This window comes from Phocoena phocoena, chromosome 6 (genome assembly GCF_963924675.1).
Source record: "Phocoena phocoena chromosome 6, mPhoPho1.1, whole genome shotgun sequence".
Lineage (NCBI taxonomy): Eukaryota > Metazoa > Chordata > Mammalia > Artiodactyla > Phocoenidae > Phocoena > Phocoena phocoena.
In genome coordinates, this window is record NC_089224.1 from 91,700,103 (window position 1) to 91,724,494 (window position 24,392).

At 46.0% G+C, this 24,392-nt stretch overlaps 1 protein-coding gene across 2 annotated transcripts in view; it reads right to left on the reverse strand.

Annotated features, from left to right (window-relative positions):
- Positions 1–5,233: 5,233 nt before the first annotated feature.
- PTPN3 (protein tyrosine phosphatase non-receptor type 3) overlaps positions 5,234–24,392 on the reverse strand; it is a 106,963-nt gene continuing 87,804 nt past the window's right edge. The window contains exons 20-26 of one of the 2 annotated variants that reach the window (XM_065879842.1): positions 17,589–17,679; positions 17,246–17,307; positions 14,973–15,119; positions 8,727–8,855; positions 7,686–7,831; positions 7,095–7,230; positions 5,234–5,439 (exon numbers count right to left, since the gene is read on the reverse strand). In XM_065879842.1, the coding sequence (XP_065735914.1) occupies positions 5,362–5,439; positions 7,095–7,230; positions 7,686–7,831; positions 8,727–8,855; positions 14,973–15,119; positions 17,246–17,307; positions 17,589–17,679 (789 nt within the window). In that variant the 3' untranslated portion in view covers positions 5,234–5,361. The remainder of the gene's footprint in view (positions 5,440–7,094; positions 7,231–7,685; positions 7,832–8,726; positions 8,856–14,972; positions 15,120–17,245; positions 17,308–17,588; positions 17,680–24,392) is intronic. The other variant, XM_065879843.1, reaches the window with a different exon arrangement.

The window sequence follows — 24,392 nt, forward strand, 5'->3', positions numbered from 1 at the left end:
AGCACTAGCTTAGTGGAATTAGTAGGCAGTGGATGTCAAGAATAGATATTGTCTTTTATATAATGGCTAAACATCTGATGAAACTGGATGGACCACATGCTGACAGAGGTCACGGCAATAGAGGAAATGGTGGGAGAGTGATTAAAGTGTGAATGTTGCTCCTTGTTGCTTTTCACAAAGTCATATAAAAGTGAGATGAACTGGGGCTAGAGCCAGACAGCCTGCAGCAGAGATGGAAGGCAATCCTGCTTTACCAAGGGAGGCACGGTCTCTAGCCTGTAATCAAAATTGATTAAAATCTTGAAGCATAGAAAATGCCAACAGCCTCTGTTCTCCAAACTGCAGCTATTAAGAGCAGTGGCCTTGAAGTGGCAGCCTTAGCAGGAAACAGGCTGGGGCAGCAAGCCATTTTCAAGACTTCTCTGCCGGAAAATGCAAACCAGTAGCTCCAAAGATCAGACTGTGGGTGTTGCCTTCCCACCCAAACTTCTTGGTCAGGTTGCCCCAAAGTCGCTACCTTCAAGTTGAGAAGAAACACAGGCAGAGCACAGAACACCGGTCTAGACCAGATCTTCGGCTGTGGGTACTTGGTGGAATTCTATTGGCAGAGAAATCACAACCCTGGGCACCTTCCAAACTGCCCCAGGAGTAAGCAGGGCTACAAAAGCTCTGTAGCCCCACCTTGGATGTGGCCAGGGAGGTCAGTGGACAAGAGTCCCTCCCAGAGTGGGACTGGGCTGTCAGGTGACCATCCAAGGGACTCGATGGCCGGCCAGAGGTGTCTTCATTATTCCTGCAGTGGGCTTGGGCAACCCGTTGCAGCAGTGTTTCCTGTTCTCTCCTCTTATGAATGAGTTTTCAGTGGCCGTTTTCCTGTTTCTACTTCACGACTGTTTATGGGCTATGTTGGGAGAAAATAACTTGAGTGAGTTTATAGGTCATTAGACCACAAGAAGCCACCCAGAGCTGACAGAGAGGACCACAAATCACTCAAATGTGATTCTGGCTTTAGATCCATGCCATACCTGGCTGGGGTTTGAGTTGTCTACCTCAGGGATAACGTGAGGCAAGAAAGGTGACACCAAAGGGTTGAGCTATGGCAGCGACCACTAATTGTCCCTCAAACCCATTCTTTCCTTGTTTCTCAGAAACAGAACTCCTGAATTTTTATTTTTTTAGAGCTCTTTTTTTTTTGACCACACCATACAGCTTGTGGGATCTTAGTTCCCCAACCAGGGATCGAATCCAGGCCCTCGGCAGTGAAAACGTTGAGTCCTAAGCACTGGACCACCAGGGAATTCCCAGAACTCCTGACTTTTAGTTAGGCACATGGCTTCTTGGAATAAAAACTATCTTTCCCAGATTCCCTTGTGGTAGTTATGGCCCTGTAAGTTCGGATTGATGAGACGCACACATTCACATGACACGCCCTAAGGGAAGGGTCTTGCTTTTCTCCTCCTCCCTCCTCCATTCTGCCTGCTAGAATGTGAACACGATTGGAGCTGCCATCGCGGACCTCAATGTACAAGCTGCATACTGGGAATGGCCAAGTAACAAGTCAGAAGGAACCTGAGACCCTAGGGATCATGCAGCCACCTGGCAGCCCTGCATGGGAGAGGGTAAAGAAACTTCTATTTTGTGTAAGCTACTGTTGTCATGACAGCTGAATCTATTTCTGATCTAGAACTTGCCACACAAGGTCAAGGCTGTCCATGGTCATCCTTCACCAAGGGAAGGTGGAGATGGCAGAGAGGACTCTCCTCCAAGAGAGTTAACACTTACTTAAAAAAAAAAAAAAGCAAACAAAATGAGAAAACATTTCCAGAAATCAAGACATCAGAATAAAAATGTCAACACACAATAACAGTGTTGCATAGCTTGAATGTTTTTATATTGATCAAATTGTTTTTCAGTAGAGTCACTGAAAGAACAGGTCAGAATGAAAAACACTCCAACTTTACAGACAAAATATTGCTAATCAGTTAAGATACTTTTCAAAACTACATGACAACACAAATACCTTGGGTGCTCTAGAGGGAACGTGAGTTATAGAGATGCCGGACAGCCCGGCCATTGGACTCCCTCCCTGCTTGGCTTCCCAGGCTGAGGTCAGAGTCTTTGCCAAGGTCTGAGGGACCAGCTCTTGGAGACAAGTTCCAGAAACGTGATACATCTCTCTCCAGTAGCTTACTGGAGGTTTTGGTTTAGGATTAACCTTGACTCTCTGGAATAGACTCCCAGAACGGCAGATGTTGAAAAACACCAGAGCTCATCCCCTCGAGCCCAAACTCCCCCTTTTACTTAGAAGGAAAGTGAGGGCTGAGGGCGACACATCTTGTCTAAGTCTAATCTAGACCCACGTCCTGCCTCTGCCCACCCTTTCCCATTGATGCTGCCTCTTCGTTGCCTCCGGTTCTACGATAAATTCTACGAGGAACAAGAAACATCAACCAGCAACTTTGCAGCAACAGCATCTATGCTAATCTCAAAGCAAACTGAAGTATAAGTTACTGTGGTAGGAACTAAAGACCAGCCCAAGTTTGTGATCCAACCCTCCCCGCTTCTCCCCCAACCAAACTGAGTTGGATCTCTCGTTCTGGAAAATCAAAACACCTAGTGCAGGTTCTATGGAGTGACATCAGGAGGGATTTCCCATTTTATGTTTGCACATCGACGAGTCTAATTAGATCTTCCGAGAGTGCCAGAACACAGGATGTAAATGTCTTCTCCATTCATACCCCAATTTCCCAGGCAAAATGTTTATCCTGATTTTGATGACATTCTTCACTTTGGGCTAAAACGGGCTTCTTAGGTATAATTGCTTAAGTGTATAAGGTGATGAAGCAGGAATCTTGAACTCCATAAATTAATTGGTAGCATCTGTAGTATCAACTTGCATATTTTACTCCTTTCGATAACTCTCTTGTCTTGTTCTTCCCCAGGATTTCATGGATTTTGTTCCTGGTAACATCTGCTGAGTCTGAACTACTGGCCCGCACAGTGGCAGAAAAAGGCTGGTTGCAACCTTCGGTAAACTTTTTGGAAATTGATGTAAAAGAACGGCAGCATTTCCTCAACCATATGAAAAAATTTGTTTCTTAAAGAAAGAATAAAACATAAATCTCCAAACTCATTTAGGCTTCACAAGCTTTTTACACAGAGGGTGAGGATGCCTTTTTATCAAATGGCCATGATTTGCTCAGTATCCTGACGGCATTTAAATTCACTTCAGCTTTCCCTCTTTTTTGGTGCCTGGCTGATCAAATTTTCTGAGTCCAGAAGTACTTGTATGATACTCCTTTGTGCCCTTGGTGCTCTTGAGAAGAAAAGCGATTTTCTCTTACAAAAACCCAGCTGCTTCTACTTCTGTTTCATGGATCTGGGGGCTAGTCACTGATAAGTTAACTTTTCAAAGTAATTCATCCAGAGCAGTGTCAGATTCCAGCTGATGAAAATTTTTATAGCATCATCTTATTCAATCCTCATATCTGACCCAAAGTCCTCAGTATTATTTATTTCTCCTATTTTACAGATGAGAAGATGGAGGTAAAGCTCATAAGTGATTAGGCCTAGGGCTAGCTTTTGAGTGGAATCAGAAACCAAATCCCGTACCCCTTAGCTCCAGACTCTGCTGCTACACTCTGCTAGCCTGGCATTACGCTGACAAGGATGGGGCTTCGGTGTCTCCTGTCACACAGTATGGCTCATGACACGGCACAACACCTTCCTCCACCCTGGCCATTTAACAGTAAAGCATCGGTGGGGAAAAGATGTAAAGAATGCGGTAAATATGCTCGGTCTGGAGACAACCTTTAGAAACCTGGCCCCTACAGTAAAGGTCTTTTACCCAGTTTGTGACCAGGAAACTACTCAACTAGCCCAGTTTGCTAAACATCAAAACGGCCTCATTTCAGTGCACTATAACATGAAACCATCCTTTTTCTATAAATCCCGTTAAGAAATTGGATACTTAGCTGTTTCTTCTGGATACATAAAACCACTATTTCAAAATACCACTTTAGAATGTTTACGTAATTTATTTTCCTTAAATAATAATTTGCTACAATCCTGTCACAAATTTAAAAAAAAATTAACATAGTATTAACAAAGGCAGAATTCTTTAGGACAATCAAAATCATGGTGTACTTAGAATAAATTAACATCAAATTGTGTTTATATTCAGATAGTCTGATCCTCTCCTTTGAAATGAAACGAAGACCATTGTAACTAAGAGTGAATGCACACATTTGTTCTTCTATACAGAGACTCATTCTTTATATAAACTCAACTGTAATTTGAATCTAGTTAGGAATCCCAAGAAACACTCACCCGTGGGAGCACACACAACACACAGACACACACACACACCTCCACAGGCAACCCTCTAGAAGCTGGGTTTCCCATGGCTCAACGACTAGATCTTTTCTCAGAAGGGCCAAAGATTCTGAATATTTAGGTGATATCCCATCTCCCCTCAGGAAAATTGTAACGTTTCAAGTGTAATAGCTCGAAGTAGCAGCAATCCATGTCTTAGATTCAGTAGTGGATGATTCCAGTCCTGGGTGCTGAGGGTACAGCAAGAGGAAAGCAGAGGCAAGAGACACCTGCTCCAAAAACGAACACGTGGGACAACATTGGGAGTCCTTGTTCTCAGAGTCTTAACAGAAAACTCACCCGAAACCTGCACTGCCCGGTTCAGGCGCTGGTGTGAACCTGAGGAGGGTCACTAATGCAGGGAGAAGGCAGGGCATTCGGACACGATTCTCAGAAACGTGAATATTGGAGGTGGCAGGGAGATGGGATCAAGGAAGGGAGGGCAGAAAAGGCACTGCTTGCCCCTAGGCCTGACACCCCACCCCCTGCCGTTCAGTACATTCATGGGGTTTCTCGTTAGCATCAGGGCAGGTGAACGCTGACTGTTCCAGCTCCGCCCAGACACACGGAAAGCTCAGCCCTTAGTCCTATACACATATACACACAACTCATCCAAGCAACTCTGAACAGCCACACCATCTCGTTTCTGGGAGGTCAACAGGGTTGCTGGTGACCCCTCTCAATTGCCCAAGGATGGTTTACAGGAATATGGAGACGGAGAAGGAGGGAGGCATTAGGACAGGCCCCAAACTGAGATCCCCTTCTGCTTATCTCTCCGGAGGAGGTGCGGGCCTAAATGATGCTATAACCACATGCGTTATCTACACAGTTCCTATGTACACGATACCTTTTTCTTTTAATAGAAATTTAAAGTGCTTGGGTTCAAATATGCTCATTCCTTTCCCACAGCCTACAAATTCCTCTTGCTGTTTCCAGAGAGAAGGAGGACGCCCTTGGGAAAGAGGAATGAACGTCTTCACAGTCATCTTAACTGGGATCCAGCATTTGGACTAAGCCTTCTTCATAAACACGAAGGATCGCTTCACACACAAACTTGTACTGGCTCTGGAAAGGAACAGAAAGCCGTCAAGCTGGCCAGCACCTCCACAAATGCTGCATCAGACCACAGACACAGTTATTCTTTCACCTCACTCATAAACACCCTGAGCTCCAGCTCCGGCCGAGCCAGGCCCTGGGCTACATCAGGGACACGGTGTGGAGAAGACACACCTACCCGTGAGCTCACTACGTGATGAGGGCTGGGCAACCGTGGCATGGAAACACGGCAGAGGGAGGGACCGGCAGTCTCGGGGAGTCAGGGAAGCACACAGGTTGCTGCAGGGTGGCCGTTCCAATGTACACACCAGTATACGTGGAAATGAAAGGGTGGCCCATTCAGAGGAACACAGCCAGGGCTCACGCTCCTGGCCCAGGACAGCTGTCGGTAGCGGGGCTGGTAGGAAGGTGGCACGGGTGGGCTGGGACCTGGCTGCAGAAGGCCTTGCACTGAGATAAGGAGTCTGGATTTTGTCTTCCAAAGGAAAGCCACTGAAAGCCGCTCTACAGGGTAAGGTTCTTTATATTAACAAACACCTAAGAGACTTATTTGACTGATGTGTCCTGGGTGACAAGAAAGCATTCAGACTGAGCTGTACCAGCTAGGAAAATGTGCCCAGAAGATGCGCTTTAAACATTCTTGAACTAGCAATGAGGTCTTCCATTCCACAAAACAGGGCAGAGAACCTGATTTTTTTTTTTCTTAACCAGGTTTCCTGAGTGCACATGAATTTAAAACACGAGCTCACCATCGTTAGAGAAATCTTATGAGCTTGGTCCATGAGCCCGTGAGGACACAGAGCTCAGGGCAAGTCCCACTCCCTTCTTTGCTAACTTCTCCTCATCCATCGCGGGGTATGGCCTCGGAGGCCATTCCTCCAGAAAGCCCTGACTTTCCAAAGTCAGCTTTTGACACTCTTCCCGAGCTCTCAGACTCCCTTTGGACTTCTCCCACTAATGCTGAGATTTATAGCCAACTGATCCAGTTCTACTAGATATAAGCTCAGGTCTCTCCTGCTTGTGCAATTATCTGTTGAACGGATGAATGAATGAATATGGGATAGTCCTTATTTTGCAGATGGGGAAACTGAGGCTTAGAGACAGGTTAAGGCACTATTCAGAGGTTGCCCAGTATGTGGGGGAGTGTGAATCATGAACTTTCCATGCCACCCCACTGCCCCTGTTGTAGCTCGGGGGAAAGCCACAATATTTCCTCTTGTGGACACTTGCAGTGCCAGGTACCCAGGCGTGACGTACGTGGGAGAGAGCCCAGAAGAGGAGAGGAGAGGGTAGGGCCATGTGAGACATCTGCTGAGTCAAAAGGCTCACCCAGGAGCAGGCGGGCGGGGTGAAACCCTCAGGTGACCTTGCTTACTTCCGATGGACAGACACATGATGGGTCAGTGGCTTGACAATGCAGAGTGCAACCGGGGCTGCTCCCTGGCCAAGCGGCTGGCAGGAAACAAACTGTGAGGCAGCAGAAGTGGTGGGTAGCGAGAGGCAGAACTTGGATGGGGTGGGTGCTGGATCTGCTCAGCCCCTGACAAGCTCTGTGACCGTGGGCAAGTGACTCAGTCCCTTGGAGCCTTGGTCTCTCAACCTGCAAAAGCCCTTCGTGCAGGCCTGGCCATCGTTAGTATTTTTATTACTGGATTTCTACTCACTGATGTCTGCACCATCATGGCGCGCTGGTCTCGCATTTTCCGAACAATATCCAGTGGGTAAACGGGCAGGTTCCTCTCGATCAGGCACATGGATGTTTCCATGGTGACCAACACACCGGTTCGACCTATCCCAGCACTGGGGGGAAAGGAGCAGAGACGGGATTTGCTCAGACAGCATTTCTGCACAGCCCAGCTCAGCTCCTCGCCAGTTCCCACGCTTACTCAGATGGAGCTTTCCTCCTCTGACCTTCAAAGAACACAAAACACACGCTCAAGGTGTGCTCTTGAACAGACCAGGGGCTTAAAAACCAACGGGAAGACTCCACCCCCCATCTTATGCGCATCTACTGTGAGGTCAGTCAGCTGGGAACAGAGGGAAAGATGAGGGAGGGAGTTTGTTCTCCAGTTCTGCGCTGCAATCACAGGTTTGTCCAGATCTTTTGACATTGTGAAGAAAGGAAGCAAAGAGAGCTTTGTAAAAAGCATACCTAGTCTTGTGGGATTTAGGTGGGCTTGATGCCTGCCAACTTTCTCCAGGCCTTTCCCAAGGAGTATGAGTATTAAAAAAATAAAGCCAACAAGCCACAGTACCTGCAGTGAACTAGGACGGGTTCGCCTTCCACTCTCAGGGACCTCACATAGTTTACAAATTCCAGGAAGTCTGAGGAGTCATCGGGAACGCCGTGGTCTGGCCATGCCACGTACTGGAGATGCGTCACGGTGTGCTCCTCTCCGGTCTGCGAAGAGACAGAGTGGCCTCGCTGAGTTACCTGGACGGTGGGCAGGTGGACAGGAGGACCCTGGCCCCGCTCCAGCCTCCAGCCAGGGAGCTCCTGTCTCCGGACACTCTTCTACCACTGGGTACCACCCTGCCACGGCCACTGCCAACTCCTGCCCACCCGCCTCCCATACACTCCCAAACACCTACTCTCGAGGGTTCCGCTGGGGCCACCTCCTGCCCGATGCCTCCTCCACCACTTCTGCCCACAGTGATCTCTTCCCGTTTGCTCCTATGGTACTTATGATTAGGGCCACCCACATTGGCTCTTTTTTTTTTATGGTCAAAAACACATAACAAGAAGTTTACCATGTTAAACATTATGTACGATGCCTTCCAGAGCCTTTTCATCTTCCCAAACTGAAACACTGTGCCCATTAAACACGAACTTCATTCCCCAGCCACGCAGCCCTGGCAACCACCGTCCTCCTTTCCGTCTCTGTGAACTGACTACTCCAGGTACCTCACAGTATTTGACCTTTGGGGTCTGGCTCCTTCCACTCAGCATAATGTCTTCGAGGTTCAACCATGCAGTAGCATGTGTCAGAACTTCCTTCTCTGTAAAGGGGGACTAGGATTCCATTGTATGAATACACCACATTCTGTTTATCCATTTATCTGTCAGTGGACACTTGGGCTGTTTCCACCTGTCGGCTGTTGTGAAATATGATGCTGTGGACACGGGTGCTGGCTCTTTTCCAGGCCGCCTGTACATCTACTGAAATGCCCACCAGGTGAAAACACAGACTGACCTAGAAGTAGAGCGCTACCCGGGCCCACGCTGGATGCTGATTCAGCGCCTGCCTCTAACCCGTGCCCTCCCCTGGACCACTCGCCGCCCGTGCAGTGCTCACCTCGGTGTTCGTGACCAGCATTTCACGGAACACGTAAGCGATGGTGCAGTCCTCTGACTGACAGCGGATGTGAAAGCTGCCGTGTTCCATGACCTCGGGAGGATAGGGCCAGTACTGGTGGCATTTGGTCTGCAAGGGAACCAGCGGGCAGGGGTTAGGCTCGGCTGTGCGGTGGTCCTCGTGGCCGTTACTGGGCAGACGGGTTGGATGTTTGGCCAGAGCCCTCTCACTCGCACCAGGTACTCAGAGCTGCTGGGAGAAGAGAGACGCAGGCGAGGCCACTTTTGTGCTGCGTCTGTTTTCTGAGGGTGGGCGGGGAATCTCCCTTCCTCCCCTGGGCAGCTGGGGAGTGGGGGGGAGGTCAACCCGCCAGGGGCCAGGCCACAGCTCTCACTCCAGCTGGAGCTGGAATTTGAGCACACAGACTTTCCTTCTTCATCACCAGGGTCCAACTGCTGGAGAAATAGGAGAGCCTCCGACATGGGGCCTCGACTTAGGAGCGGCCTCTACCCGACACCCCCGTCCCTCGGCCCCTTCTCTGCTCTCAACACCCCTTTCTACCTCATTCCTCCTTCGGCGTCCACTCCTCACGGCACAGCCGCTAAGAGCACACCTCTGGGAGCCAGACCGACGTCTGCTACGATCATTTCCTCCTCCACGGTGAGCCCTATGACCTTGAACCTGCTACTACTTAAGCTCTCTGATTTTCACATTCTTCACCTGAAAGACAGGCCAGCACCTGCTTCCCAGATGGTGACAGAGGCTGGAGAGAATGGTGTGCAGTGCCAGGCTCATTGCGGGGTGGGGGCAGGTCAGCGGTGACGGTGGCCATTATCATCACTGCTGCTGCAGGCCCCACCAGTGCTTTCGTATACGACTCCTACGGAGCTGACACGTGCCAGGCGGCAGAGGGGGAAACGGGCTCAGCAGGATTAAGGGGGCTGCCCCAGGTCCAGGGCTGCTGTGGCTCCCCACGGCCCCTCCTGTTTTCTCTTCCCCCTTCCAAATCCTGAAACGTGTTCCCTAGCAGTCTCACTCCTAACTCTGGCCTCGAAGCAAAGTTCAGGGCCAAGCTGCCTATCCCATCATAGATCCATCAAGTCAAATTCTGACGCATTCAAAAAAAATTTTCTCTCCAAGCCTACAGCTGCATCAACTTGGGTAAAAATTACATTTACTTACAGCTGAGAGGGGGTATAAACCAACAGATGCACGTAATTTAAAAGAGCTTTTCTATTCCTATTTTCAAATGTCACAGTGAATATGTGAAATTAAAGCATGCTGCTGAAAAGGCGGCGTTAAGAGTTTACTTGTAAACCTCACACCTGGGTATTTTGGTTAGTGGCCACTTCCCAGCTTCTCCAAGACACGAAGGACTGCTGTCCATAGAACCCGAGGCAGAGCCAACACCCAGCAGGCCTGCGTCTGCTTCCTTATCTGTGGGGGTGTAGTTGTCTGCTGCAGGCTCCCAAGGGTCCTGCCCACAGGACAGCTGATGGCAAGCTTCGCTCTGAAGCGACGAGCCCGTGCAGGGCTGAGCCACAAATACCTCTATTTCCAGAGACTCCCAGTGAATCTGACCAGAGCTGGACTCTCTTTACACCTTGATCAAATTTAGATTTTAGGTCTATTTGGATCTCTAAGCATTGGGGGTGTAGCGGAAAGAACAAGAAGTTTGTGCACATCCTGAGTTTCCCTCCTGGTTGATAAAGTTCCACTAACTTGCAATCCTGGGCAAGGTACTTCGCTTCTCTGAACCTCAGTTTTGGCCGTACTGTGCGGCTGGCAGGATCTTAGTTCCCTGACCAGGGATCGAACCCAGGCCCCCTGCAGTGGAAGCTCGGAGTCCTAACTAACCACTGGACTGCCAGGGGATTCCCTAATGCCTACTATCTTGATCAGTATATGCTAAGCACTAAATGGTGCTTTTTATGGACATTATTTTATCTGGGTCTCCAAACAACCTTATGAGGTAGATACCGCCATTGTCTCTGTTTTGCATAAGAGTAAACTGAGGCTCAGAGAGTGAATCCACTTGTGTCAGATCCTACATATAGGAAATGGAGCATAGATAGACGTAAAAAATAATTTTTGCCCCAGAAGAAACATCCTTGATGGGGCGGGAAGGAGAAGACCCTTTCAATGGAAAGACTATATACCTCTATACCTCTGTTTCCTCTTGGAGGAAACCCATGGACCTGAAGGGAGAAGACAATGGAAAACGTTTTAGGTCAGAATGAAAAGAGGGAGAAATGAAAGCTATTCTGCGGCAGGAGCGCCTCACTGACCACTGGCCTCTGGGCAAGGCTTCCAGCACCTACAGACGTGAGCACAGCACAGAGCGGCGACGGGGACCCCGCCAGCTATTCGCCTGGGGGGAGGCTCACCCCGCAAAATGCAGAATATGGGAGAAAGCAACCGGGACGTGCCAAGAACTTCATCTCTCGGAAGAAGCAGGGGACAGAGCTGCTGGCCTGGAGTGACTGACTCCTAATCAGGAGGAACTCAGCGGGGTGGTGAGGACCAGATAAGGGACCTCAGGATAAAGGGCTCAGGTCACCTGAGCGTTTGTAACAGGAGAGGGAGGAAACGCATAGCCTGGATTTGAAAACAGGTTTCCAACCATTGATAAACAACAGAGGTAAGTTCCCAGGGCCGGAGCTTACGAAGGGAATGCTCTGACTCGTGGGAGATGGGAATCTCTAACCCAATGGAACCAGCCGGAAGGGGTTCCATTAGGAAGAAAGGGCTGGGAAACCAACCAACCCACCAGGTTACATGGAGACCTTGGAGGAGCTCAGGTTCAGAGCGGACTCCAATCAGGACAAAACAGGAGGGGCAGGACCTACAAGGGCAGCCGGTAGAAGTGAGGCCTCCTGGATGGAAGAATGGGCCTTTTCTCCTGAGCTGGAACAGGCAGAATGAGGGGAAGAAGGGACTGCCATCGGGGCAGGTGTCTGTCACTAACCACGCCTGCCGGCGCTCTCTTTTCTCCAAGGAGAACAATGATCTTGCAGCTGGGAAGGGCCGAGCCAACTTTGAAGGGGAAGGAGCAGCCCAACACAGGTGAGGAGAGCTCCTGGCTGCCCCATGGGTTCAGGTGTTGGCTCGCAGGAGTTGCAGCACCACTGAAAGACCTCATGAGCTCTGAGAGTAGCACCTCCATGGGCAGTTTCTGAGAAAACCTGGAGTATCCACGTTCTCCAGAGTCACAGAACAGGCAGGCAAACGTGGCACAGTTTCATGTGGGGAGATTCTGCAGACAACAAGGCCGATGTCTTGTCATCTGTAACATACCACAATGGCCCAGATCAAGGCCTGCAAAGTGTGGGATTTGGTAGGAGGCTAGGAGGAGATGGGGGTCTGTATTAAACGGCATAGAACCACACGGTGGGAAAGTGGGTTTTTCCATGTATGCCATACAGAGTTTCTCAGTTGGGGTCTAGGATAGCTTTAACATTATCTCCCTAGTACTTTAACTCTCTTTTTAGGAGACAGCACATGAGTGTGTGGGCAAGCACGCCTTGGGATCACAGCCTGGAAGGCAAGAATATTTATTTAGACTTTAAAAACATTGTCTTGTGGTTTTTGCATTTTTACACATACCTTCTTTTTATGGCAAGTGATACTGGGCTTCCATTTCAGATATATATTTCAAAGGAAATTTTTTTTTGTGTGTGTGTGTGTGATACGCGGGCCTCTCACTGTTGTGGCCTCTCCCGTTGTGGAGCACAGGCTCCGGACGCGCAGGCTCAGCGGCCATGGCTCACGGGCCCAGCCGCTCCGCGGCATGTGGGATCTTCCCAGACCGGGGCACGAACCCATGTCCCCTGCATCGGCAGGCGGACTCTCAACCACTGCGCCACCAGGGAAGCCCCAAAGGGAATTTTTTAAAGCAAAAAATGGTGAGCCAATTTGAAGAATCATAATAAATAATACTACAGTAATAGTACAGTCCCGGCAACAATTAAGGTGTACCCAAACTACTATTACTGCTAGCTAGCATCTGTATAATATTTACTGTGTGCCAAGCACTGTTCCAAGAAAGCTGCCTGTATTAACCCATTCAGTTACTCCACAAATCGACGATCGGTGTCATTATTATTCCATTTTACGTAGAGGTTCTGAAGGTTTCCTAAGCCACACAGGTAGGAAGTGACCGAGCAGGGATTTGAATTCAGAAAGCATGGCCCTAGCATCTGCCCTCTTACCCAGGACACCACGGAACAAGATGGGTGCAGGCACTCCAGAAAAAAAGAGAGGACAGGATAGGACTGTGAGCCAGCTGGAGTTCCCTAAGTTCAAAAAAGGTCCCAGTAATTTCACTGCCTTTCCAAAACAAGATTAGAAAATCACACATGCATACAAAAACAAAATATAAACAAAAATTAAAAATAGGCAAAAACAAGATTTCCAGACAAGGAGATCAGGTGATGCCATAGACCTGCTGCCTGGTGATTTCAGCAAAGCTTCTGAGAGTTCTCACGGTAACCAGGTAGACAAGACAGAGAGATGGCCAGGGCTGGAAGCAGAGCTGAGAGAATGAGCGACTGCTCCCCGAAGAGTGCCCTCAGCGTCTCTGACTCACAGTATTCTAGAAGGAGCTTTCTACTGCTTCTTGAGGGCCTTTACATTTTTTAAATGGTGACTCATGTGAAGAGAAGAGATTCTGATCGTGACTGTGAGTGACAAGAAGCTAAGGGTGAGAGCCAACACAGAGAATGACAGATGGAAAGCCCGAGGAGCCCAAGCACATGCAGAAGGCCAGATCTGATGGCTCATCCTCCCAGGGATGATAATCATGGCCACACAGACACACACTAGCTAATGTTTGCTGGACACCTGCGACGGGCAGCTCTCTAGGCTTTTCACATATATCATCTTGGTCTTCACAAACCCTCCAAGGCGGCTCTACTATCTGCAGTTTATATTCAGGGAAGCTGAGGGTCAGAGAGGTTAAATAATTTGCTCGAGAAGAACGTGTCCTGAACCCAGATCGTCTGGCTCCAGAGCCCCACCAGCGTGCTGCATGTAGGTTTCCGGAGTCAAATGCTTGAGTACAAAATGGGGAAACTGGCTAACAGCACCACTGAGACAAAGACCAGACAATTTCTGCTGACCACCACCTTAATGGAAGTCGAGGGTTATTTTCACATATCTGAAAGGGCATTGCATAGAACAGAAGGGTAACTTATTACTGAGTCTTCCAGGTAAGAGAAGCAGGTGGGGTGGTGGTTCAAAGTGATGTGGATTTCAGCGTGTCGTAAAGAGGGCTTTTTAAAAAAATCAGAGCCGAATACTCATGGATGGACCCTGGAATTGTTTTAGCCAAGGTGGGGAGCCATCTGCCTGGGACAACCTGTGTGAAAGCCCTCTGCAAGCCACAGGTCTCTCTAGAAATAGTAGGAATACTTATTTTGCTGTTTTGGGTGAGAGGGTAGCCTGATCTCCTCAAACATACTATCCATTCCAATCCTGTATTCTGACTTTCAGCACAGCTCAATTCTGAGCTACATACCAAAGAGAGGCCTGGGAGGAAGTGGCACAAAGATCATTCAAAATAGGTGGTTCAAAATTACTTTATATTTGATTTTGGAATGTGTTTCTGGATAAACACTTCATAATGAAGATACCCAGATGCAGGCAGAAGTTAGAGAACTCATGCTACACAGTATCCCTTGCACACTGATTCTGTTATATAATCAGCGATCTGTTCCTATGGAAAATGCATGTCGGGCTGAGCACAGCAGGGTGCCCATCACTCTCCTAGTTAAGCCCTTCTTACCTCTGTTTTGCATCAGGTTTTGCTGCAACACAAGCAGAGGTTGACAGAGGTCATTTCTTCTACTTTTTATGGCCATTGTGAACCTGGCACTCACACTGCTCTTCTCAGGACCAGCACCTGAGCACTTGTCCTGGGTGGGTAAGGCCACAGCGAAAACAGGGGTTCTTGGACAGGTAAGGCAAGGTGAAGAGGCTTCCTGCTTGTTATAATGGATCGGAGGCAGGAATGGAAGGGGCTGTCTGATCACTCCTTAGCTTGGAAAGGCCAGGGAGTGGGCAAGAAAAGTGCTGAGCTTCCAGTCACTGGAGGTATCCATCAGCAGCTCTGTACAGGAGATTTATGGGTCACATAGGGGCTGGACCGGGCGACATTTCATTAAGACCTTTTCCAGCCCTGAAATTCACGTTCTGCAGAGCACAGTGTGACATGCACACTTCTGAATTGGAGATCAAGCCACTTACCCGCCCTCGCTCTGTGAGAGTGGTCAACATGACGATGAGTGACAACTTCTGATCCCAGACTACCTGCCAAAATTGTGCACAGGTATGTGGCAGGGGTCCCTGAGTGGCAATGTACTTGTTCACAAGGTTCGCAGCAGGAATTTCCATCTGGCAAGAGATTGTTAAGGCATTAGAATCCATTACTGCCACAAGGTGGACAGGGAACTGGATCTTACATTCTTTCACTTAGTGACTGTCATCACACCAGAATAACATCTCTATCAATTTTTGGCCGATAAGAATAATCAAAGAAAAAGCTACTCTCAGAAATGCTTCAAAGGGACTTCCCTGGCGGTCCAGTGGTTAAGATTTCACATTACCACTGCAGGGGGCGCAGGTTCGATCCCTGGTCTGGGAACTAAGATCCCACAAGCCATGCGGCCAAAAAAAAAAAAAAAAGCTTCAAATGCTAGTATTTAACAATAATACTAGCATTAGATATTTAAGATAAAACTATATGATAGTCAATAGGCGATAATCAGAAGTGGACCTACGAGATGGAAAAGAGTTTAAATGACCTTCACCACTGTATCCTAAATATAGTCAATATTGGGGAACTGCATTTTCAGCGACACATGCCAATCCTCATGCTCACATCTTTCCCTATGCAGGGTTTTCTATCAAAATATTTATTTTCTTTGAAGCATAAGCCATACAGGCTTATCCCACCAACTGTTCCACTTTGCTTTCTGCATGGCTGCCAATGTTTGTGCCACTGAGTTGGTCAATCTCCCTCCCAGCCCCAGCTTTACTGAGGTATAACTGACAAATAAAAATTGTATATATTTAAGGTGTACAACATGTGCTCGCTTCGGCAGCACATATACTAAGGTGTACAACATGATGGTTTGATATATGTATACACTGTGAAATGATTCCTAGAGTCGAGTTCATGAACACATCACCTCACAAGGTTACCATCTGAGTTGATTAATGCTAGATGTCAAAATGTTTTCAACTGTCCTCAGTGTCCCTCTCCCACCCTGCTCTCCTTCTGCTTCTAAACTAAGTCTTTTCTATGAAAGAACACTCAGAACTGGCTGAGCTTTGGAGCAGCGCTGTGATTCACTCATTCTTAGATGGGAAAGGTAAGTGGAGGTGCCTAACTCATGGTTTGGTTGGTGCTTGGGTTAAGGGCTTCCTCAGCCCTGGTCTCAGCCAGTCCCCACCCCAGGACTGCATGGCCTTAGCAGCCCCACCATTTCTGATGCTCTGCTTGCAGGACACCAGGAATGTTGAAGTGAGGGTCAATGAATCTCACAGATGCTTTTGAATAAGGGGAATCACTGATCAGACCCATTCTTGCTGGTTGTTCTTGATATCATGCTATAACCTGAGAACCTGAAAAATCATCTGTTCATTTAGATCAGAGGTTGGTAAGCTATGGGCTGAAGGCCAAATTTAACTGCCACTTTGCAAGCCTAAGGTGTTTTTTTGTGTTTTCACATGGTTGCTTTTTTTTTTTTTTTTTTTTTTTGTGGTATGTGGGCCTCTCACTGTTGTGGCCTCTCCCCGACCGGGGCACGAACCCGTGTCCCCCGCATCAGCAGGTGGACTCCCAACCACTGCACCACCGGGGAAGCCCTCACATGGTTGCATTTTAAACGGCTATATAAGTACCTAATTAATATCCTCAATTTTGTCTCCTGGCTTGCAGAGACCAAAATATTTATTATCTGGCCCTCTACAGAAGAAGTGTGCTGACCCCTGGTTTAGATAAAGAAACTGAGGTTCAGAGAGGCTAAGTTGCCCAACATGCATTTTCAGAGTGAAATGAATGTTTTCCCCACAACATGTGAAATCTTTTACCTTTTGTTTTTGGGTTATATGCCCAGAGGTGGTCTTATTTTTCTTAATTTTAGGCAGGATGTAACGACATGGGGGAAAAACACAGAAAGTTACAAACATACCAATGGCCAAAACAACAGAACACCTACATATCTGCAGTTGAGGACAGAAGGCATGTGGATGATGGAATCAGAGACACAGGATCCGAGTTTTGGTCTCACCTTCCGTTAGCTTTGTGACTTTTCAAATTATTAAATGTCTCTGAACCTTAGTTTCATCCTCTGTAAAATGAGACTATTTTGCCTTCCCTCAATGGCTGCTGTGGTGATGAAATGAGGGGGTGAACGGGAAAGCACTTCGCTAAATGCGAAGCACCTCACACACCACTGTCACGCTTGTGGCAGTGATTAATGTGCTTTTTCTCACGATCCAGATTTTTAACTTACGTTCACGTAACTCGCATTAATATAATCTTCGTTTCTCTGCAATAATACCCGGGTGGTGTCATCTGTGGGGAGAGCAAGACATTTACTGATTATTCCTAGTGTTATTTTTATCGCACCGAGTAAACAAGAGTTCAGTTCCCAGCCCCATCTGCAGCTCTTGCCTCATTAGCATAAACACTATTCCCCAACTGTTCAGAGTTTGAAATGGCTGCAGTAAAGACGGTGGTGTTTACAGACACACTGAAAATCGTTCCAGAATACCAGACAATCTGTTTTAAAAAGGGAAACATTATCTCAGTGTGTGTGTGGTAGCGGGGAGGAGGTATTCACGCCGGATACTCACAAGGCAATACATCTTTATATCGGTTTTTGTCCAAATTTTGAGGCAGCTTTGCAAATGTGATGGCCAAACCGGGCTTCTTTCTGTAGAGTTGCTAAATGACAAATAGAGAAGTAAAAACACGAAAAAAGACATTGCAAAAAACAGCTATGGAGAGAGTGTGAAAATATACTTCATCAGTAAAGTATACCAGTCACAGCACCAAAATCTTAACATTTAACAGTGATTTCACATATTAAGAGAAAAATCTTCCCAATAAGAAATTCTACAATCCCATGAGAAACTGACTAAATTCTTCAATAATGTTTTTTTTTAACATGATGATCTTTGAGGAAAAGTCATAAGAAGGGGTGTGAGTCACAGATAATGGATCACAGTAAGTAAAACCTCATCTTTATGACAATTATTTGACAAGAGCTAAAAGCAAGTAGAGAAAAAGAAAGAATTCTGACTAAAAATTAAATGGAAATCATTTACATTAGTCTAAAAACACTTCCCTCCAATTTAATAGAGTGAACCATATTCTTTGCTAAGAACAAGAGCGTTTCATTTCATTCATTTCAGAAGTATACTCCCACAGTAAAAACATCTACTCCAATACATAGTAAACTTCATTTAAACATTCATTTCAAGAGGTATTTCCCTATACATGCAATCATTAGTGAATACTTTAGTTAAAACCATCTTTGCACATTTACAAGCACATATTAGACACATTCGTACTGTACCTGATGTGATGTTGACAACAGCTCTGTGAGAGGTATTAATAGTATTCTTATTTTTTAAGTGAGAGGCAGAGATTAAATGCTTTGCTCAAGATTAAAACCAGAGGCTGAACCCAGATCTGACGCCAATGCTTGAGTTTTTTTCTTTGAAGTGACATTTTATTGAGGTATGACTGACATGTAAAAAGTGGTATATAGTTAACGTACAACTCAATGAGTTTGGGGATAAGTATACGCCCATAAAACCATCACCACCATAAAGGCGTAAGATACATCCATCCCCTCTCAAAGTTTCCCCTTGCCCTTTTGAGTTTTCTTTTCTATGCAACTGTGTCCCCCCACTTCAAACTAGAGTGTGAAACACTATTCACCAGTGGATTTCAGTTAACTTTATGGGAATTTAAAAACAACTTTTTTTTCAGTGTTGGAAGTGATTTTTTTTTTTTGCAGAAAATTTAAGAAATTCAGACTAATATAAAGAAAAAAGTTACCAGTAATTTCACAACCCTGAGATGACCTGTTTTTTTAAAAAATTTTATTTATTTATTTAGACTGCATTGGGTCTTCGTTGCTGCGGGTGGGCTTTCTCTAGTTGCGGCGAATGGGGGCTACTCTTTGTTGCAGTGAGCGGGCTTCTTATTGCTGTGGCTTCCGTTGTTGCGGAGCATGGGCCCTAGGCGCACGGGCTTCAGTAGTTGCGGCACGTGGGCTCAGCAGTTGTGGTGCATGGGCTTAGTTGTTCCACGGCATGTCAGATCTTTCAAGACCAGGGCTAAAAGCCGTGTCCCCTGCATTGGCAGGCGGATTCTTAACCACTGCGCCACCAGGGAAGTCCTGAGATGACCTTCTTCATCTATCTTCTCCAGCTTTTTTTTTCACACACACATGTATACAAACATATGTAATTATATATGTAAACACATAAAATATACAGATATCACTATGTTTTTAAAAACAAAAAATGAGACTGAACATTTATTAGCACTTTCCATATTATGTTCTATAGAACCCAAGTATCTGAAAGAAGCTACTAGGTATTGCTTAGAAAAAGTTTCAAGGTCAAGGAAATTTGGGAAATACTACAAGTCACGTTATGTTCTATGAATCTCTAAGACGACAAGTCCTGTAATGCATAACCTTATTAAATTCTGATTAGCTAAGCATTTCTCAAGCTAATTTGGCCATGGAGGATCTCACGTCTCACAAGACATGTCCTGGGAAATACCACTATAATTTTGAAGGCTGTTTTCCCCACTTATTATATAGCGTCTAGTTCCCTGTGTCATTTAAATACTTGAAGTATTCTCTATACACATGATTTTTACTGGCTCAATAATCTATAAGGTTTTCATAGTTTAACTTTTATTCTACTTCTTGATTAGACTGTTTTCAATTTTTTGCTGCTATAAACTCCCAGGAAGAGAATTACTGCATTAAAGCATATTTTTGAGGACTTTGATACACACACACACACACACACACACACACACACACACACACACACACAAAATGGAGTTGCCCTCCAGGGGTGTATGAGAATGGTTAGTCCATCAAATTGCAGCCAGTATCATCAACTAAAATGTGTTTACAATTTGAATAGGGAGGTGGAACAATGTCTTTCCCTGTATATTTTTGCAAACTGTATTTCTTGCTTTATAAACCAGCCTCTGTTGGTCTGTTTTTTCTCTTATTAGTTCTTTTATTAAACAATTGCACAGAAATCACCAGGAGAGAATTAGCATAGACATTTTTGGTAATGATGATTATGTTATGTCTCATACATTTTCCAAATGTTCAGAATTTCCAATCTTTCCCTAGGCTCAACTATTAACCATCTTTACAATTTCAGTTCATAACAATCAAGTAGCCACTAAGCAACTTCTTAAAGGTCTGTGAGCTTTAATGAACTCTCTGGGCTCCTTCTTAAAATAAATTCTTGATTTATTAAAAGTTTTGGTTTGATTCTGGGAGGAGGAGAATATCTGAGTCAAATTCCCCTAAATGAAAATTTGGTTCTAACTGACTAACTGCATAGAAGTGAAATCCAATTGAGTGAATATAACCAGTAAAGCTAACCTGGAGGTAAAAAGTTTTTCTTTTCCAAATAACAAAAGCATAGGGCCTCCCTGGTGCTGCAGTGGTTGAGAATCTGCCTGCCAATGTAGGGGCCACAAGTTCGAGCCCTGGTCTTGGAAGATCCCACATGCCGCAGAGCAACTAGGCCCTCGAGCCACAACAACTGAGCGTGCACTCTAGAGCCCAGGAGCCACAACTACTGAGCCCATGTGCTGCAACTATTGAAGCCTGAACGCCTAGAGCCTGAGCTCCGCAACAAGAGGAGCCACCGCAATGAGAGCCTGCACACCGCAACAAAGACCCAACGCACCAAAAAAAAAAAAAAACACCAAAAGTGTAAATGTAATCAACTTGAGATGGTCTAGCGGAAGAGCATAGATCTAGCAAAAGGCTTTAATCACAACAAGGATATAAATGTACCTCAGCAGTAATGATCTGTTGATAGGATTGTAAAGTATTAAAAATAAAATACAAAATAAAGTACTATAGCACTGTCTTCAAATTTTTAAATATGCACACCCTGGGCTTTATCTGACAGAAATGCACAAAGATACATATCAAAGAAATTTATTGGTGGCAAAATATTTTCTTTGGCAGAAAACTGGAAACAGCCTGAATATTTCCCAACAGGGAAAAGTGTTGACTTAAATTCTGATATAGTTATACCACAAAATTATGTGCAAGTAATAGAATAAGATAGACTAAAAGTACAGATTCCACTCATCTATTTAAGTGAAAAATGCAAGTCACAGAATAATACAATGGTGATCCCATTTCTACACATAACAGCATACGTACAATGTGTATATAACATATGTGTGTGCACTTATGTATGTGTGTGTATAAAATATATTTGCAAGATCAATGGAACAAGTATGCAAGGATACACACCAAATTATTATCTGTAAATTACAACAGAGAGAGAAGCTAAAGGGGGGGGGGTCAGAAAACAATTAATTTTACTTTGGCTATTTCTGAATTACTTGAATTATTACAACGTGAATTTTTAAAAATTCAAATGACTGGGGACTTCCCTGGTGGCGCAGTGGTTAAGAATCCACCTGCCAATGCAGGGGACACGGGTTCCAGCCCTGGTCTGGGAAGATCCCACATGCCGCAGAGCAACTAAGCCCGTGTGCCACAACTACCGAGCCTGCATGCTGCAACTGCTGAAGCCCGTGTGCCTAGAGCCTGTGCTCTGCAACAAGAGAAGCCACCGCAATGTGAAGCCCATGCACCACAACAACAGCAATGAAGACTGAACGCAGCCAAAAATAAATAAATAAACAAATAAATAAATTTATATAAAAAATTCAAATGACTGAAGTAAGAAAAAGAACTACAGAGTCCGCCTGCCAATGCAGGGGACACGGGTTTGTGCCCTGGTCCGGGAAGATCCCACATGCCGCGGAGCGGCTGGGCCTGTGAGCCATGGCCGCTGAGCCTGCGCTCCGCAATGGGAGAGGCCGCAACGGTGAGAGGCCCGCGTACCGCAAAAATAAAAAAAAAAAAAGAACTACAACAAAAGAAATATATATATAAAAGTAAAAATTTTTTACAAAAAGTTGGGTGAATAAAGCTAAGATTTTTTTTTTTTTTTGCCTTTAGAAGGGTTGACAACACACTCATTTTTATGCCTGCCTTGCCAAGGCTAACACTGAACCCTATTCCCACTGAATTGCTTCAGTGCTATTCACACACTTAGTTTCTGAAGGTGTTAGCAGTTGGTTTTCAAGTTCTTTCAATTTATGGACTCTTCTCCAGACCTTGTGAGCTGCATGGCAGGCTGGGTGTGAAAACACTGCCCCGAGAAGGGTGGCCCGGAGTAGACAGTGATGTGCTGGAAACACAGGTATATCTTTCTGGAAGGATCAGGGATGGGAGGTAATGAGCTATTATGAAGACTATTATATTAGCCAGAAATTGAGAAAAGGCTCTTTCAAGAACTGCTCATTGGAATGACACAGTGTGCTTTGTTCATTCTTGGGCTAAAGGTATGTGAAGCAGGCAAGAGCTCCTAGTCTTTAAGGTCCCTTAAATTCTGCCCTAGAATGAGAGCAATCCGGAGGCTGGAGAAGGTCACAAGGACAGAGGGTTATAAGATCACTTAGTTTCATTAAAATCTTAATTTTTATGTCCTCATATGCTTTGTTCTCATCATATCAGAGTGTAGTTCTAAGCAGCTGTGAGAGTAAGGGTGAATTGTAAGAAGATCAGCTGAGAGGGTTTGCTATGGAACAACCGTATTTAAATTGCAGCATCAATATCACCGGCTCTGGCCTCCAAAGACAAGAACTGAACAGTGGGAGCTGGAGTTGACCAGCACAGTTCGGGGATGGATAAGACATACAGTTTTCCAGTTTAAACATTCCTCCTTTGAAAAAATCATCTAAAAGTAGAGAGAGGGCATCAGGAGATGACTCTGATCTCCTCAGACTTCTGGCCCAACCAAAGATGTGAAACCTGCTCACATCGCTCAGATAAAGGCTTTGGACACCCAATTGGCTCCAACCAGTGGATGCTGGCAAGGGCTGGCACAGTGGAAGCAAGCACCCCATCAACTGCACAACCAGATGAAGGGGGAATTCTCAGTGGAGTTCTTGAAGACTGAGAACCCAAGAAGGGGGAAGAAAAAAGGAAAAGACAAAAAAAAAGGAGGGACTGGAAGGGACAATGAGTAAGGAGAGCAAATAGTAGAAACGGACTCCCTCGCATGCCCTTGGCAATGACCCAGAGTCTAGTGCAGGGCAACGACTTTCAAAACAGTTATTTACTGTGCTTTCTGTATCAAGCACTAAACTGTGGTCTCCATGAAGGCAGGTGTCTTGTTTGTTCTGTTCACCACCATAAACCCTAGGCCAGCATTGTGCCTGGTACATCACGGACAGCTCGTCCACACTGGGGACTTCCACCTTCCCTTGTACCTGACAGACCCAGTCAGGGAGCAAGGACACTGCTGACGGGGTACTCAGAGTTTCTCTCTACCTTCCTGTAAAGGTTTGCTGAAGTGAACTGACATTGTTGCTGGCGATCTGGGGACTTTCAATAGTGCTACTTTATTATTATTTTTAACAGTGCTACTTTAAGTCACAGTACCAAATGCAGATCCCAGTGCTGGCATACTCAAGTATTCTTGCAGCGTCCCTTTCACAGATAAATACTTGACAATGAGGTGGGGTGGCAATTCCTTTATATTGGTCCCCGGCACTTGAAATGTAAAGGCCACTCACGTGGTCATTCCAAAGCCCGCAGTTCGCTCCCTGTATTCCAAGTGTTATACTTGATAATGTCTGCCTTTCTTAAAAGAAAAAAAATTTTTTTGAAAAATTAAAAACAAACTTTTAGTTATTATTATTTTTTTTTTTTTGCGGTACACGGGCCTCTCACTGTTGTGGCCTCTCCTGTTGCGGAGCACAGGCTCCGGACGTGCAGGCTCAGCGGCCATGGCTCAGGGGCCCAGCTGCTCCGCGGCATGTGGGATCTTCCCGGACCGGGGCACGAACCCATGTCCCCTGCATCAGCAGGCGGACTCTCAACCACTGCGCCACCAGGGAAGCCCCCAAAAACAAACTTTTAGTATGAGCTCTAATCTTGAAGGTACACCTACATGTGTAAGTCTTCAGCTGCCTTTGTCCTTCCAAATCAACTTTTATAATGATCACAGCGACCAGTAAGTCACCTGTTTTGACAGGAATGGATGTTTCTTACAGTGGATGATGTAGGAGTGGGTTCGGGAGAAACAGTGGTCAGAAGAGAGAAAAAGATGGCTTCTGGTTTTGGCAAAGAGGGAAGATGCTGAGGTGGGAGGGGCGGGGGTATCCGAGTTTGACTCGACCTCTGGTGGAGCCTTGTAGCCACTGCTCTAACTCGTCAGTCCTGAGAGGTGGGAGGATAAATGTTTCTCATTTTCTATCAACTGCATTCCACACGTCTCCAAAGAGCTTGCAAGGCCATTGGATGAGGCTGAGCACAAGGGGCCTTTGCTTGCTGGGAAACCAGTTCTCAA